Source organism: Rhinopithecus roxellana, chromosome 9 (assembly GCF_007565055.1).
Source record: "Rhinopithecus roxellana isolate Shanxi Qingling chromosome 9, ASM756505v1, whole genome shotgun sequence".
In the NCBI taxonomy this organism is placed as follows: Eukaryota; Metazoa; Chordata; class Mammalia; order Primates; family Cercopithecidae; genus Rhinopithecus; species Rhinopithecus roxellana.
Genome location: NC_044557.1, coordinates 30990061 through 31004853, shown reverse-complemented (window position 1 = coordinate 31004853; position 14793 = coordinate 30990061). Strand labels below are relative to the sequence as shown.

At 37.3% G+C, this 14793-nt stretch overlaps 1 protein-coding gene across 1 annotated transcript in view; it reads left to right on the top strand.

Annotated features, from left to right (window-relative positions):
* NSMAF (neutral sphingomyelinase activation associated factor) overlaps positions 1 to 14793 on the top strand; it is a 74097-nt gene that overhangs the window by 50064 nt on the left and 9240 nt on the right. The window contains 13 exon segments of the mRNA XM_010386794.2: positions 161 to 232; positions 1991 to 2099; positions 4686 to 4862; positions 5942 to 6021; positions 6853 to 6943; positions 7040 to 7103; positions 8368 to 8419; positions 8517 to 8637; positions 9029 to 9160; positions 10485 to 10527; positions 10832 to 10995; positions 12396 to 12504; positions 13794 to 13852. Coding sequence (XP_010385096.1) covers positions 161 to 232; positions 1991 to 2099; positions 4686 to 4862; positions 5942 to 6021; positions 6853 to 6943; positions 7040 to 7103; positions 8368 to 8419; positions 8517 to 8637; positions 9029 to 9160; positions 10485 to 10527; positions 10832 to 10995; positions 12396 to 12504; positions 13794 to 13852 — 1273 coding nt within the window.

The window sequence follows — 14793 nt, the reverse complement described above, 5'->3', positions numbered from 1 at the left end:
GAATGGGAAACCAGATATCACCTTGTTCCAAGATTTCCTTTTCCAGTGGTTCATTAGGAAGGCGAGATTTGTTGATTTTTTCCCCCCTTTCTGATACTGCGGAACAACTTCTAATTGTGTCAGAACAATAATGTTTGAGATTGTCTTTCTACTTTTAAAGAAACCTGTGGTCCAAATAACACTCCAAGATGTCCGGCGCATCTACAAAAGGAGGCACGGCCTCATGCCTTTGGTGAGTCCTTGGGAGGCTGTGCTGGGGGATGATTGCCACACCTGCAGTTTAGCAAGCAGTTTATTGACAGTAAACACCTATGGGATGTCTGAAAGTACAAGTACATTGCCTTGTAAGAAATTAGACTCTGATTTTGCTGTTCTTTCTTTTGGAGAAGCTAGAAATTCATAAAGGAATAAGTCCTTCATGGAGAGAAGATGTTCTGTTGTGAAATATTTTTGGCTCCAAGAGCAAGAGGGCTAGAGCGCCTTTGAGTTTCTCACTCCATTCTCAGTTTCTGGGCTCAGGCTAGAATGGTCTGTGTAAAACTAGCCCTGTGTTGTCTTGCCTCCAGCATTCATAGCAGTTAGGTCTCAAAGCAAAATTTGGAAGATAATACAAAATTACTTCTTTAGTGGAAGTAGTATATTCACAGTTAACTTACATTAATTCAGCCTTTGGGCTTGCTGAGAGAGAGAAATGGACAAAATAACCATTTAACTCATATAGGCAGTTCTTTCCACCATTCCCTGAATAAGTGTATTTCTATACTTAGGTATTTCTGACACATGTCTTACTTTAGTAACCAATCCCTACAGAAGGTATGATTCCAAGGTGTTTTAATTTGACACCAAGAGAAATTCATTTTTTCTCCTTTGAAGATTAACCAGTAACTTGGTGACATTACAAAAGCATTGTGAAATTTTAACTCTTATTTTTGTGCTTTTAATTTGTGAAATTCTACTGTTTTGCTGGCTGTTTTATTTAAAAGGCCATTCCTCCATTTCCAGCACTAATAGTGGATCAGGGAAACAGATACTATTAAAAATCTCCTCCTTTGGGTATAGAGCTGCAGTCCGAAAAAGAGAAGAAATTAACATTGATTAAGTGCTTTCTATGTACTAGGCAATTTATGTATAATGTTTCATTTATTTGCCATTGTAAGTCTTATGAAGTAGATAGTATTGTATTTTACAGGTAAAGAAATTGAGACTCCAGGGGTCAACTTCCTAAGCTCCCAGCTAGTACATTGTAAAAGCCTGTTTTTAAACCAAGGGCAGCTCTGGGCTTTCATCCTGGCTTTGTCTGTTCCTTTGCTAGCTCAGCCTTACCAATACTATTGTCACAAAGCTCATAGGTTTTTATAAGATAATAATAATGTATTAGTTGAATGAGTTATTCAAGTATCAATTTGTTAGGTATGCATAATTTTTATTTCTTAGCTGGGCATGGTGCACCTGTAGCCCAGCTACTCAAGAGGCTGAGGTGGGAGGATCAATTGAGCCAGGGAGTTTGAGGCTGCAATGAGCGATGATCACACCATTGCACTCCAGCCTGGGCAACAGAGCAGGACCTGGTCTCAAAAAATATATATATGTTATTTAACTTATGAAAGAAAGCTAAACATTTATGTTTGAAGAAGAGATGTGAAGACATGGATCAGCGATTTTTGAATTTCAAAATAAGTTCACAAAAGCTATTATTAATGAAAATATTCAACACCCAAGGTGATTTACAAAGTTTAGCTGAGATACTATCTTGTTCTCAGAATATTTATAAACACAACATATGTATATATACACACACACACACACACACACACAACCATATATGTGTATATATGTCACTGAGTTAAATTTATAGATTGAAAATAGGAATATAAGATATAAAAATAAACACAAATGTTTAACTGAAAGTTTTTGTAATTATATACTTATATTGGGATTGCAAGAGGAATACAATGCTATTTATTTTATTCTTTTCTTTTTGAATTTATAGGGCTTGGAAGTATTTTGCACAGAAGACGATCTGTGTTCCGACATCTACCTAAAGTTCTATGAACCTCAAGATAGAGATGATCTCTATTTTTACATTGCCACATACCTAGGTTTGGCACTCACTCTTCATTGTTTCTTTTTTTTTTTTTGAGACTGAGTCTCGCTCTGTCACCCAGGCTGGAGTGCAGTGGCGCGATCTCGGCTCACAGCAAACTTTGTCTCCTGGGTTCAAGTGATCTCGTGGCTCAGCCTCCCGAGTAGCTGGGACTACAGGTGCCTGCCCCCATGCCTGGCTAATTTTTTTTGTATTTTTAGTAGAGATAGGGTTTCTGTTCATATGAAGGTAGTTCAACTCCTAAGGATCTGGGATAGGAAATAAGAAGAATGCTATTTCTAGAATCGTCTGTTTGTGGTTCTAACTTCTTCTCATCAGTAACTATAATTGCCAAAGTAATGTTTTTAAAATTCTGGGAAATATAAATTCACTTTGGTAATAGTTCATTCTGAATGTATGTTTTTAAAACTCTAGATAAATATATTTAAATACTCTTATATTCTAACATCCTCCAAATTGAATTGATTTTGAAGAATCCACTCAAATATTTTTATGTTCAATCAGGTCTTATATTAGTTTATGAGAACCAAGACTCAGTTTTGTACTGCGAGGCAGTGAGTTATTCATACACTTGTGATCATTGATTGTGATCAGAACCACAAAGCTGAAAGACTGCAAAAGGAACATGTGAACCTTCTATGCTTAATATGCTGACTTTGGAGTGGAATTTGCTTTTAATTAATGGTATTTCTTCAGTTTTTCATGGAAAATGTGATTTTTCCCACCTTTGCCAGAGAAAATACTTACATTATGATGTTCAAGCCCAAAGTTTTTTTATTACATTGCAAGGCTAACTTAAATTATTCTAGTTTACAAAGTTGCTAGATAACTAGAATGGAATTATCTTTAAAAATGGATTTTGGGGCTAGGCATGGTGGCTCATGACTGTAATCCCAGCACTTTGGGAGGCCGAGGAGGGAGAATCTCTTGAGCCCAGGAGTTCAAGACCAGCCTGGGCAACATGGCTTGACCTCATCTCTACAAAAAAAATTAAAAATTAGCTGGGCCTGGTGGCGTGTACCTGTAGTCCCAGCTACTCGAGAGGCTGAAAGTGGGAGGATTCCTTCAGCCTGGGAGGTCAAGGCTGCAGTGAACAGTGATCACACCACTGTAATTCAGCCTGGGTGACAGTGAGACCCTGTCAAAAAAAAAAAGGATAATGGGATTTTATTAATATCATCTTAATATGTTTGTTATTTTAGTGTACCACAAAACCATTTATTAAGTTTGTAGTAAAGTATATCTTCCCTTAGAAATGAGATTTTCCTTCAAGGAGGAATAGTTGACTTTCAGTAGGGAACATTTTTATTTTAAAGTAGGTTTTTTATTATTTATTTTATTATTATTATTTCATTATTTATTTTATTATTTATTTTTATTTTATTTTTATTTGTTTATTTTAAAGTAGGTTTTTTAAAGTAGGTTTTTTATTTTAACTTTTTATTTTAAAGTAGGTTTATATATAGCTAGTATTTTGTTCATACATTAAGCTATTCAAGGTAACTTTATGTATAAGTATAGCTTTGATACAAGTTTACTTTAATCTTCTATCTCGTGATCTGTTTTTAAATTTTGTGTTTTTAAACTATAACAAGATTACAATAAAAAGCTCAGCTTTCATGGTGAGTCCTAAAATCTCAAGCCAAAAACTTTGCCATGATCTAAAATACCCATCTTCTAAGAAGCTGTCAGTTCTCACTGAGTTTATTCCTAAGATTGTTCATACTTTTGCTGAGGGGTTTCAAAAGTAGAAAATGAGGGGGGAAGTGTGTTTTGATTTTTGAAGCCTTTCCTAGTAGCTGATTAGAGAAGAGACTTGGTAAAAGTAAATGAGAATAAATATTAAGAGTTAAGATGCTTAATGCATCAGGAAAGCTTGAAAGAAGAATTTTCTGAACAAAATGGAAAATCCACTTGTAGGACAATTAATTCATTTTACACTCTAAAAGGGAAATTCTCATTGCTGCATTTACCTAAGATCTCATTTTTCCTGAGGTATTTCGGGGGGCAGATCTGGTTCTTTTAGTTTGAGAATTGGTCCTCCTGCCAAATGCCTGTTTTCTTCTCTAACGATTTCTTTTCCTTAGTCTTCACATGCATAAATAATATATAGTCATTGACAAATTAACAGTAGTACATCTCTTCCAGGCCTAAAAGAAAACTAAAAGATTGCTTTAATTTCGTAAATAATAAAAGAAAGAAGCTCCCAGATGACCATGGGTTTTTAAATGCATGGAGATATAGCACATTTGGAGGGATTCTTCGTTGCTGTATAAATATTACCTATTAACATGTAAATTTATATATTTGCTCTACACTTTTGTATTTGTTTAGGTTATATCATGTTGTGGAGGGTAGGGTAATAGCTCAGTGTATTTAATAATTTCCCCTCCTTGATCTTGTAACTATTTATACATAGCTGAACAAATACTTTATGAAAACAAGTCAGCAGCCTGCTTTTCTTTTTCTTACAATGTATTTTTCAAGAATGCACAGGAAGGGTCTACACATTAAGCCCCTAGCCTTTGCATACTAAGTTTATGAAGTTAAGTGGCAGACCTCGTGGGTCCTCTTCCCCCAGAGCACCATGTGGCAGAGCACACTGCTGAGAGCTACATGCTGCAGTGGCAGCGTGGACACCTTTCCAACTATCAGTACCTCCTTCACCTCAACAACCTGGCCGACCGCAGCTGCAACGACCTCTCCCAGTACCCTGTGTTTCCATGGATAATACATGATTATTCCAGCTCAGAACTAGGTAACTGCTACACATGGAATTCTGACCAAGTTGAGTGGGGAAGTGGTCATCTGTATTGTTTTTAAAGGAGAGAATGAATTCTATTTTATAATCATGATGTGACATGTGAACAAATTACAACACATTTCAGTTGTATTGCTAAGGACTGCCAATTTCCATTCCAAGGTACTATATGAGTGTTACATAAGTGTTTCATGTATGTTTTTTCCACCATACTTCTTGAAGGACACACAGAGAAAAAAACGGGCGTAATTTTAATCCAGGGTTATCATTATTACCTATAAGTACCATGTTTTGAAATATTTGCTTCTTACTTTGAAAATTGCTACTCACCTTATCATATTATTTTTTTAAATCACATTAAAAACTGTGGTTATTTATTATAGAACACTTGGAAAGTCCTGGAATAAAGAAGAAAATAAAAATCATCCATAATTATATTACAGAGATATAACCATTTTACCTTTGGGGCATATCTACTCTTCTCTTGCTACCTCAGATTATTTTAAGAAAAATGTAATTGTATTGTAACTTTATTTTATAATATTTAAAAATTATATATTGTGAACAGTTAGTTCCTTTTGACACATTATCTTGAATCCTTGTACTTGAAAGAAATAATAGATTTTCTAGAAATGTGAGAATGTATTTCTCTGAAAATATTTAGCTTACTAGTTCTCAAATAGGCTAATATTGGAGAATAATAATATTCACTAGAATTCTAACGTAGAAAGTAAATCTTGATAGAAGAATAATGGCTTTTAAAATTTGTTTTTTGTTGTTGTTTTACTTGGAATATATATATATGTTCCTTAATCAGAAACTTTTTTTAAAAATTAATGTTCAGGGCATTGTCAAATTAGAGATGTTGCTCTTAAGTGGTTGTGGCTAACTTAAAACTCAAAATTGCTAACCTTTTCTTTACATCTATATAAATAACTAAAAAAAATATAACTCTCATGGATCGCTCTCAATTTTTAAAAAAACTTTTGTGGAAGTGAATGTGTATATTTGAATTAATTCAGGAGTTTAATGGTACTAAGTATAAGCTGAAGTTATTTATTGATTTATGTTTATAGATTTGTCAAATCCAGGAACCTTCCGGGATCTTAGTAAGCCAGTGGGGGCCCTAAATAAGGAACGGCTGGAGAGGCTACTGGTATGTGGACTTAGAGATTCTTCATTTCTAAGCAAGATGAGAAGCCATGGCCTGTGTTTTTATTTAGGGAAGGAAATTCGTTTCTCCAAGGTTTAGAGGAATTACACCAGTGACTCTATGTAGTGTTTTCTTACTTTTCTCCTAACCATGAATTAACTGCTCACCATTTGCATTTCTTGTCTATAGTTTGGGAAGGAGGAGGGCGACCTGTTTACAGGTTCGCTGAACTATTTTCATGAAGGCATTCTGTGGTAAATTGCATAAGAGACACATAAAGTCAGTTCTATTTAATCTACTGCCAACATTTTGTTACCATTAAGCCAGGGAAACCAAAATACTTGTCTCAGGAATGCTGTTTAGCCAAAGATTCTCTTTCCCTCTTATCTTCTCCTTTTCTTATCTAACAGAGAAATTGAGGAATATGGTGTATCTATTATCTATGTTATGATTTCTTTTTTTTTTTTTGAAACAGAGTCTCGCTCTGTCGCCCAGGCTGGAGTGCAGTGGCCGGATCTCAGCTCACTGCAAGCTCCGCCTCCCGAGTTCAGCCATTCTCCTGCCTCAGCCTCCTGAGTAGCTGGGACTACAGGCGCCCGCCACTGCGCCCGGCTAATTTCTTTTTGTATTTTTAGTAGAGACGGGGTTTCACTGTGGTCTCGATCTCCTGACCTTGTGATCCGCCCACCTCGGCCTCCCAAAGTGCTGGGATTACAGGCGTGAGCCACCGCGCCCGGCCGTTATGATTTCTTTTAGGCTTTTACTACTTGTCAGTTATTATTTCATAGCCAACACTTAGCACAATTTTTTTTTTTTTTTTTTTCTGTATTCTAGACACGCTACCAGGAAATGCCTGAACCAAAGTTCATGTATGGGAGTCACTACTCTTCCCCGGGTTATGTACTTTTTTATCTTGTAAGGATTGGTAAGATTCTTTATCATTACCCCCAATTAAATGTTATTTTACTGTATTCTTCGATGATTCTGTGATCTGACTTATCTCTGTTTTTTACCCCTCTAGCACCAGAGTATATGCTGTGCCTACAGAATGGAAGATTTGATAATGCAGATAGAATGTTCAACAGGTTTGATACAAATGACTTGCTTATCATTTTTAACACTTTCTGATTGTATATATACAACATACTTGTTTCAAAGCACTAGATAAAAAATTTAAAGAAATGTAAAAAATCAATAATTGTTCTATCTATTCCTCTCAGGATTTTTCTAGACATGAATATGTGTGTGTAAATGTGAGAACATATTTTAAGTGCAGCTTTTTGTACTGCCTTTTGTAACCTAATATTAAATCTTAAAGTTTTCCCCATATTATTAGATATTCTTCAAAACAGTGATTCTTTTTTAAAATTATTGTATCACATTCTAACATATGCCATGTTTTATTTCAACTTCTTTTCTCCATTGTTGGGCATTTAGATTGTTTCCCACACTTTATTATTCTTGATAATTTTGCTGTGAATTGAATATAGCTCCTTGTGTGTATTTAAATGGCTTTACTTTTTAAATTATAAAAGTAATATTTTCTTACCAAAAAAATCAGAAAATACAAAGAAGGAAATAAGTTTACTTGGTATCCCACCGCACTGAGATAATAATTGTTGTGAATTTTTTGGTATGTCCTTTTCATCTTTTTTGAACTCTATACATATCTAGTAATAATTCCCTTTGCAATGAGCCATTCAGATAGTGAGGCTAATCTTTTTTTTTTTTTTTTTTTTTTTGAGACAGAGTCTTGCTCTGTCACCCAGGTTGGAGTGCAGTGGCGTGATCTTGGCTCACTACAACCTCTGCCTCCCGGGTTCAAGCGATTCTCCTGCTTCAGTCTCCTGAGTAGCTGGGACTACAGGCGCATGCCACCATGCCCAGCTAATTTTTGTATTTTTAGTAGAGATGAGGTTTCACCATGTTGACCAGGATGGTCTTGATTTCCTGACCTCGTGATCCACCCACCTTGGCCTCCCAAAGTACTGAGATAACAGGCGTGAGCCACTGCGCCCGACCAGTGGTGCTAATCTTTCAGTGTGTAGGCACCCTCCTCCATTTGGCCCTTGGATGAGGCAATGTGTATATGGTAGCTAACGGTGTGGACTCGGACTCCATGCCCACTCCTGCTGTGTGACCCTAGAGAAGTTACATAAAACTCTCTGGGCCCCAGTGTTCCCTTCTGTTAAAGTGGGACACTCAGAAGGATGGTTAGAACTATGTGTGATTGACAAACAGAAGTTAATACAGGTAAAGTGTAGAACAACCCCCAAGGGCATAGGAAATACTGCTATTGCTATTTCCATAGCTGAAAATAGGTGAATTTTTTTTTTTTTTTTTATGTAGTATTGCAGAAACTTGGAAAAACTGCCTGGATGGTGCAACGGATTTTAAAGAGGTAAGCAGTTAATAAAGCTGATGAGTAACTGGACTTGGGGTTTCTACCTGCTTTACAACATGTTTGTTCTTTTTTTTTTTCCCCCTGAAACTTTTAGTTAATTCCAGAATTCTATGGTGATGATGTGAGCTTTCTAGTCAATAGCCTGAAGTTGGATTTGGGAAAGAGACAAGGAGGACAGATGGTTGACGATGTGGAGCTTCCCCCTTGGGCCTCCAGTGAGTCCCCCCTTGGTGGTGTTGTATTATAGATACTCTTTACCAGGTAGTGCAATTTTAGTATTATTTTATTGCTTAGATTTTTAAAAATCACAATGTAATTCTCTGTCTAAATGAGGAGATATGAGTCCTATTCCATATCAGAAGCATTCTATGAGTCTATGATGTAAAAACATTAATATGTATTTGAGAGACCTTAATGTGAAAATGATTCTTGCCACTTTTTTCCCCAAAAAACTTACATTTCATATGATAGGAAAAAAAAAACTGCATTAAGATATATGGACCTCTTGCCTGTCCTAGAAACTTTATATACATATAGATAGACAAGAGAAATGGGAGGGAAAAAAATGAAGACTCCATGATTTTTCGATTGAGTCTAATCTAATAGGTCCCGAGGACTTTCTCCAGAAGAGCAAAGATGCATTGGAAAGCAATTACGTGTCTGAACACCTTCACGAGTGGATTGATCTAATATTTGGCTACAAACAAAAAGGGAGTGGTGCAGTTGGGGCCCATAATGGTATGTAATATTCATTGACATTTTATTTAGCATTGGGTGAATATTTAGCATTATTCATTTTCATTGGAAAATGAAAGCAAACAATACCAAAAAAAAAAAAAAAAAAAAAAATTAGGCGAAAGCAATTAGTCTTATTTCTTCAGTGGAAGCATGTTCTGTTAGAGCACAGTATCCATTGGCTCCACGACCCTGGATCAGATTTTTTGTTTGTTTGTTTTCTTTTTGAGATGGAGTCTTGCTCTGTCACCAGGCTAGAGTGCAGTGACACAATCTTGGGTCACTGCAACCTCCAACTCCCTGGTTCAAGCGATTCTTCTGCCTCAGCCTCCCAAGTAGCTGGGATTACAGGCACGTGCCACCATGCCCAGCTAATTTTTTTGTACTTTTTTTTTAGTCGAGACGGGATTTCACCATGTTGGCCAGGTTGGTCTCGAACTCCTGACCTCAGATGATCCGCCCACCTTGGCTTCGCAAAGTGCTGGGATTACAGGCGTGAGCCACTACACCCAGCCCCTGGATTAGATATTGAGTAACTGATGAGGAGGGAGGACTTTTGCCCAAATATCACCAACCTTATCCTGGCCCCAAGAGGTCTTTTTATAAAGTCTTCTAATTTTAGCATATACTCTCCATCCCATTCAGTAATTTCAATTAAAACTCTATTACAGTAAGATAGAACAGAGGCCTCAATTCCCATGGAAGACCCAAAGTTTCTTTTTCTTTTTTTCTTTTTTTCTTTTTTTGAGACAGAGTCTTGCTCTCTCACCCAGGCTGGAGTGCAGTGGCGCAGTCTTGGCTCACTGCAACCTCTGGCTCCTGGGTTCAAGCAGTCCTCCTGCCTCAGCCTCCCAAGTAGATGCCAGAGTTTTTTTTAATTCAACAGAAAGAAAACAGCAGCAGTGTACCTTCTCTTCAGTTTCAATGCTTGTCTTCTTCCACGTTTCTCGCGTGTGTTTTCTTTTTTTAATAAATGAACTAACATATAATCCATATCTCCCATATTCATAACAAGGAGCTATAGCTGGAAATTCAGACCTAATTTTTTACATGGAAATTCAGTCTTATTAATTCTATAAGTCATGCTTCTTCTCAGGAGAAAATAATGCTGACTGAGATGACAGGTCCCCTACCTGACAACTAGATTTTTGTTCATCTGAAGATAATATTCAAGTTGGTATTTACTGCAGTTGGATATTAGTCTGTTTTGCAAAGTGAATAGCAACTTCTTTGAACATGAGTTTTAAGTTGTTGCATTAAGTTCTAAACAATGTATATTACATTGAAATAGCACATCTTTCAATAGTGTTTTGTATGTCTTTTTCAGTATTTCATCCTCTGACCTATGAAGGAGGTGTAGACTTGAACAGGTACTTGTATGTCAATAAGGAGTTTCTACATGAGTTATATGTCTTTATCTAAATTATTAATATATTTGTTTGAATGTGGAGGTATGGAAATTTTAAAATGAATTCTATCTTGCTTTCACTGTTATGTTATTGAGCATCAGAAAATACTCTGAATGTCTGTAATGAGGTTTAGACAACCCTGGTACATAGTTGCTGTCATTATTTGAGGGTTAATCCCTCCTATTGATCAGTACTATTTGAAATGCATGCTTTCAAGGAACTCGAACCTAGTGGTTCACTACATTATTTGTATTCTGTCCCAAAGCATCCAGGATCCTGATGAGAAGGTAGCCATGCTTACGCAAATCTTGGAATTTGGGCAAACACCAAAACAACTATTTGTGACACCACATCCTCGAAGGATCACCCCAAAGTTTAAAAGTTTGTCCCAGACCTCCAGTTATAATGCAACTATGGCGGATTCCCCAGGTAAATTTTGTAAAGAGAATAAACGTGAGCACCTTTTGCTGCTCTTCTGTGATGAAGATGTTTCTGAAGAGGAGACAAGACGTATACTGTTGTGCTACTTAGAGATGATTGTGTTCTCCTGCCTTATTGCAGTTCTCCTGAAAACATACCTGTTTTTGCTGATGTTGTTTGTTTTCAGCTATAGACTGTAAGGGAAATCAAATCACTTTTATTTTCTGTCAATTGAATATGAGTGAAACTTGGCCATGTATGTTTTGATGTGGTTCTCTTTCTCTTCTGTGGTTTTGAAGCTGGTGTTTGATCCTTAACTATTCGCCTTTTCATGCTTACAGTCCTGGCTGTCCAGTCTGCCTTCCCAGTCACTGTCAGCCCTGCTGTCTACCAGAAAAGACTTTCTCTGGCCCTAATTATGCTCTTCTATACCCACATACAGATCTTGAATTCAAAGTGCTGTCTCTTCATTGGATTTCACTTATTTAACACTGACAAATATTTACAGTGTGTCTGTTCTGTAATGGGCATGTGCTAGGCACTAAATTGAACTTGACCCAGTTCTCACATCTAATATTTGGAAAGGTAGGAAAGAATGCTCACCTTTCTCCAGTTACCCAGGTTTTAGATTTTACATAAGACAACTTCAAACCTACAGGCTTCCAGAAGCAGGTTGACACTGTGGAACCTTGGGAGCAAAATCACTTTTTATCTCCAATCCTCCTGTCTGTTCCAGGCACATCCAGACATTTTAGGCGTACATAGCTGAGCATTCTCTCAAGCATGGAGAAATAGCTTCCTGGAGTTACATGACCTAGGGGTAGCTTCTTTAAGAGAGAATACTCTAGAGGGTTAAATAATAAAGATCACAGGATTATCTTGTGATGCTGTTTCAAACTGCGCTCTGCTTAGTCACCAGGCCATAACCACTGTCATGTGATTGTTTTAAGAGGGTAATTGTTTCAGCCGTTCTTAAAGCAGAAGTAAAAGGATTACTCCTGCCAGAAGCTCTTGCAGTAATTGATTTCATCTCTGCTTTCCCCACCCCAAACCAAAACAAAACTGTAGCATTCTTAGGCAACTGTCAGGTTTTTGAAAGAATGTTGACAAGGAAATGATGACTCAGTCTTGTATTTCCCCAAATTCATAAGTTAGAGGCCAAGTGAAAGCTTTGCAAACATTGATAAAAGTATAAAAAGACTCTAGTATTATTCAAGGATACTTTTTATCGTTCTTTATACAATTTTTTTCCTTGACTAACATGGAACCATCTAACAGGTACATTTCAAAGCAGTCATATTGGGACAGGGTGTTTCGTTTCTTAGTTGTTTGATTTTAATAGAAAATATTGTGAATCTGATGCTGTTGTCTGTTGGTAACTTAGTTGACTTAGCGAAAATGTAATGTAGTCTCTCCAGGTGAAGAGTCTTTTGAAGACCTGACCGAAGAAAGCAAAACACTGGCCTGGAATAACATCACCAAACTACAGTTACACGAGCACTATAAAATCCACAAAGAGTAAGAATATCTCTGCTTCTTCTCAGCAGCTGATGGTCCTGGTGAAAGTTAGGGTCTTGGCATGGGATTAAACTGTTTTAAGCTGAGTCAGAGGGAAAATTCCCTTTCAATGTTGTCTTGATTTTGAAAAATCTCCCCCAAATGTCTATAGTGATCTCCACCTGAGGTGGATGTAGTAGGGAAAGTTTAGCACGGAATGATTTGTGGTGGCTACCATGCTGTCATTTCTGCAGTCTGTCACTTCACAGTACAAGATGTGGTCTGCAGAGAGCAGCCAGTTTTGTGCCTCTCAAATTGGGGTACACAGCTCCTTGCATCTGTGATGGGAGAAGTGTGATATATACCCCAAAAGTGTTGAATTTACACATAATGTAGGTGAAAAGCCTCCTTTTAAAAATAATTAGCTCTCTCAGAGAGAGAACATTGCAAAGTTCACATGAATTTTAAAAACAATAATTATAACAATAATTATACTTCTAGAAAATTGGGCTTGCTGTTGGACCCGGAGATGACATGTGTGTTCTCTGCCCTCTGTCATTAAGACCTTCATGTTCTCTGGTAGAAAGGCTTGAGAAGCACTGACTTAGCCTGTTCATCCTGCTACAGAGAGGAAACCCGGGTCCAGAGACTAGGCCCCACCTTGCTGCATGACCGTAGACAGCCCCTCCAGCATATTGGTCATAGGTGGAGCTGGGCATGCTGCTCTGCATTAGATGGATGCCTTGATGTCACAATCCAGCCTCCCGAAGAGAAACAAGGAGTTTTGGCTGATTCATGATGACAATGGCTGTCTTTTCTCAACTTCTCTAAATGGCACATAGGAAGGGACCTTGTAATCCAAGATAGTGAAGACTGAATGATCCTTTAAGAGGACAGGCTGGAACCAATTTTCTCATCATTTAATAGTCACTGAGTTAATTAGCTTCAGTAATGAGCAAATGAAGTGACTATGAAGAAGAATTTGTCCCTTTGGTGATGGTCAAACAAGGGGGAATAGTAGGAGAAGAGTTTTCCAATTGCCAGAAATTGTTAGGAATATGTGAAGCATTGCATGTGGAACACAGGGAAGCAAAGAGTGGGGATGTTTTCTAGCCACAGGTGTTGCCAGAACATGAGAAGTTGCCAAGCGGTGATTTGGTAATGGCAGGTTTATGCTGGGACAGATCCAGCAGGCATACTGTGAAGAAAAAAATTAAGGAAACTTGGTAAAATGAAATCAAGGACGTGAAACAAAGAGGGTATCCTAACACATGATGAGTAGTAATTTGTGAAACTTTGTTTTTGAGCAGAGCAGTTACTGGAATCACAGTCTCTCGCAATGGATCTTCAGTCTTCACAACATCCCAAGGTCAGTGTTTCTCCCTGAAAGGCGGCTTCACCAGAATCCTAGAATGTCTGAGTTCTTTATTATTTAGCTCGCGGTCAAGGACTGTACTTGCATGTGCTGCCTCCACATAAAGTAAACTTAGAGCGGTTCCTTTGTGGTACATTACATAGAGTTTCATCGTAATTTGCCAAAAATAATAATGAAACATCCTTCTGTTGCTGATGAGGTTTCCCAGAGTTGAGGGTAGAGGATAGAAACAGCCTCCTTTCCACACCCTTGCTGGGTCAGGTCCTTCCCTCCTGCCATAAGAGGGTGCCCTGTCCACGTGTTGGGGTTGGCCATGAGTCACAAGTGCTGTATCAGAAATCGGCGTGTGCCTGTTAGCACGCGGAGATGCAGATTTGCTGTTACGGTTTTCAGTTCTGTCATTCAGTGTACATTTCTTCAGGATATTTGATTTAGCTCAAAATCACATTAATATATTATTTACTATGCTTATACATTATCAAAATTATAAAAACCCTTGCAGTGTGTCATTGATATGACTTATTATAGCTATATAGCAGAAAGCATCCCTTACTATATACACCATTGTTCTCTCCCTGGTAGTCTGCATTATATATTATTTATTAAAGTATGTCTTGACCGTATCATGTTGAGAGCACTGTGTTGGCACTCTGAAAGATGCAGAGGTGAAAGGGTAGTATCTTTATTCCTGCTTCCATGAGAAAACAACTCGTTCTGACAAAGTTTGTAACTTTTTAAAATAAGGCTACTCGTTCTTTAGTCTTTATCATAGGAAATTGTATTTTTCATTCATTAAGACAAGGTGCTATCCAACTAAACACTTCCAGAAAAATCAGAATCACTACTCTCAGATTCTGTTATCATTGTTTATGATCTGTAGCATTTCATTCTGTTCTTTTTCAAATACTGTCTTGGATTGTATATAAAAAAATTTT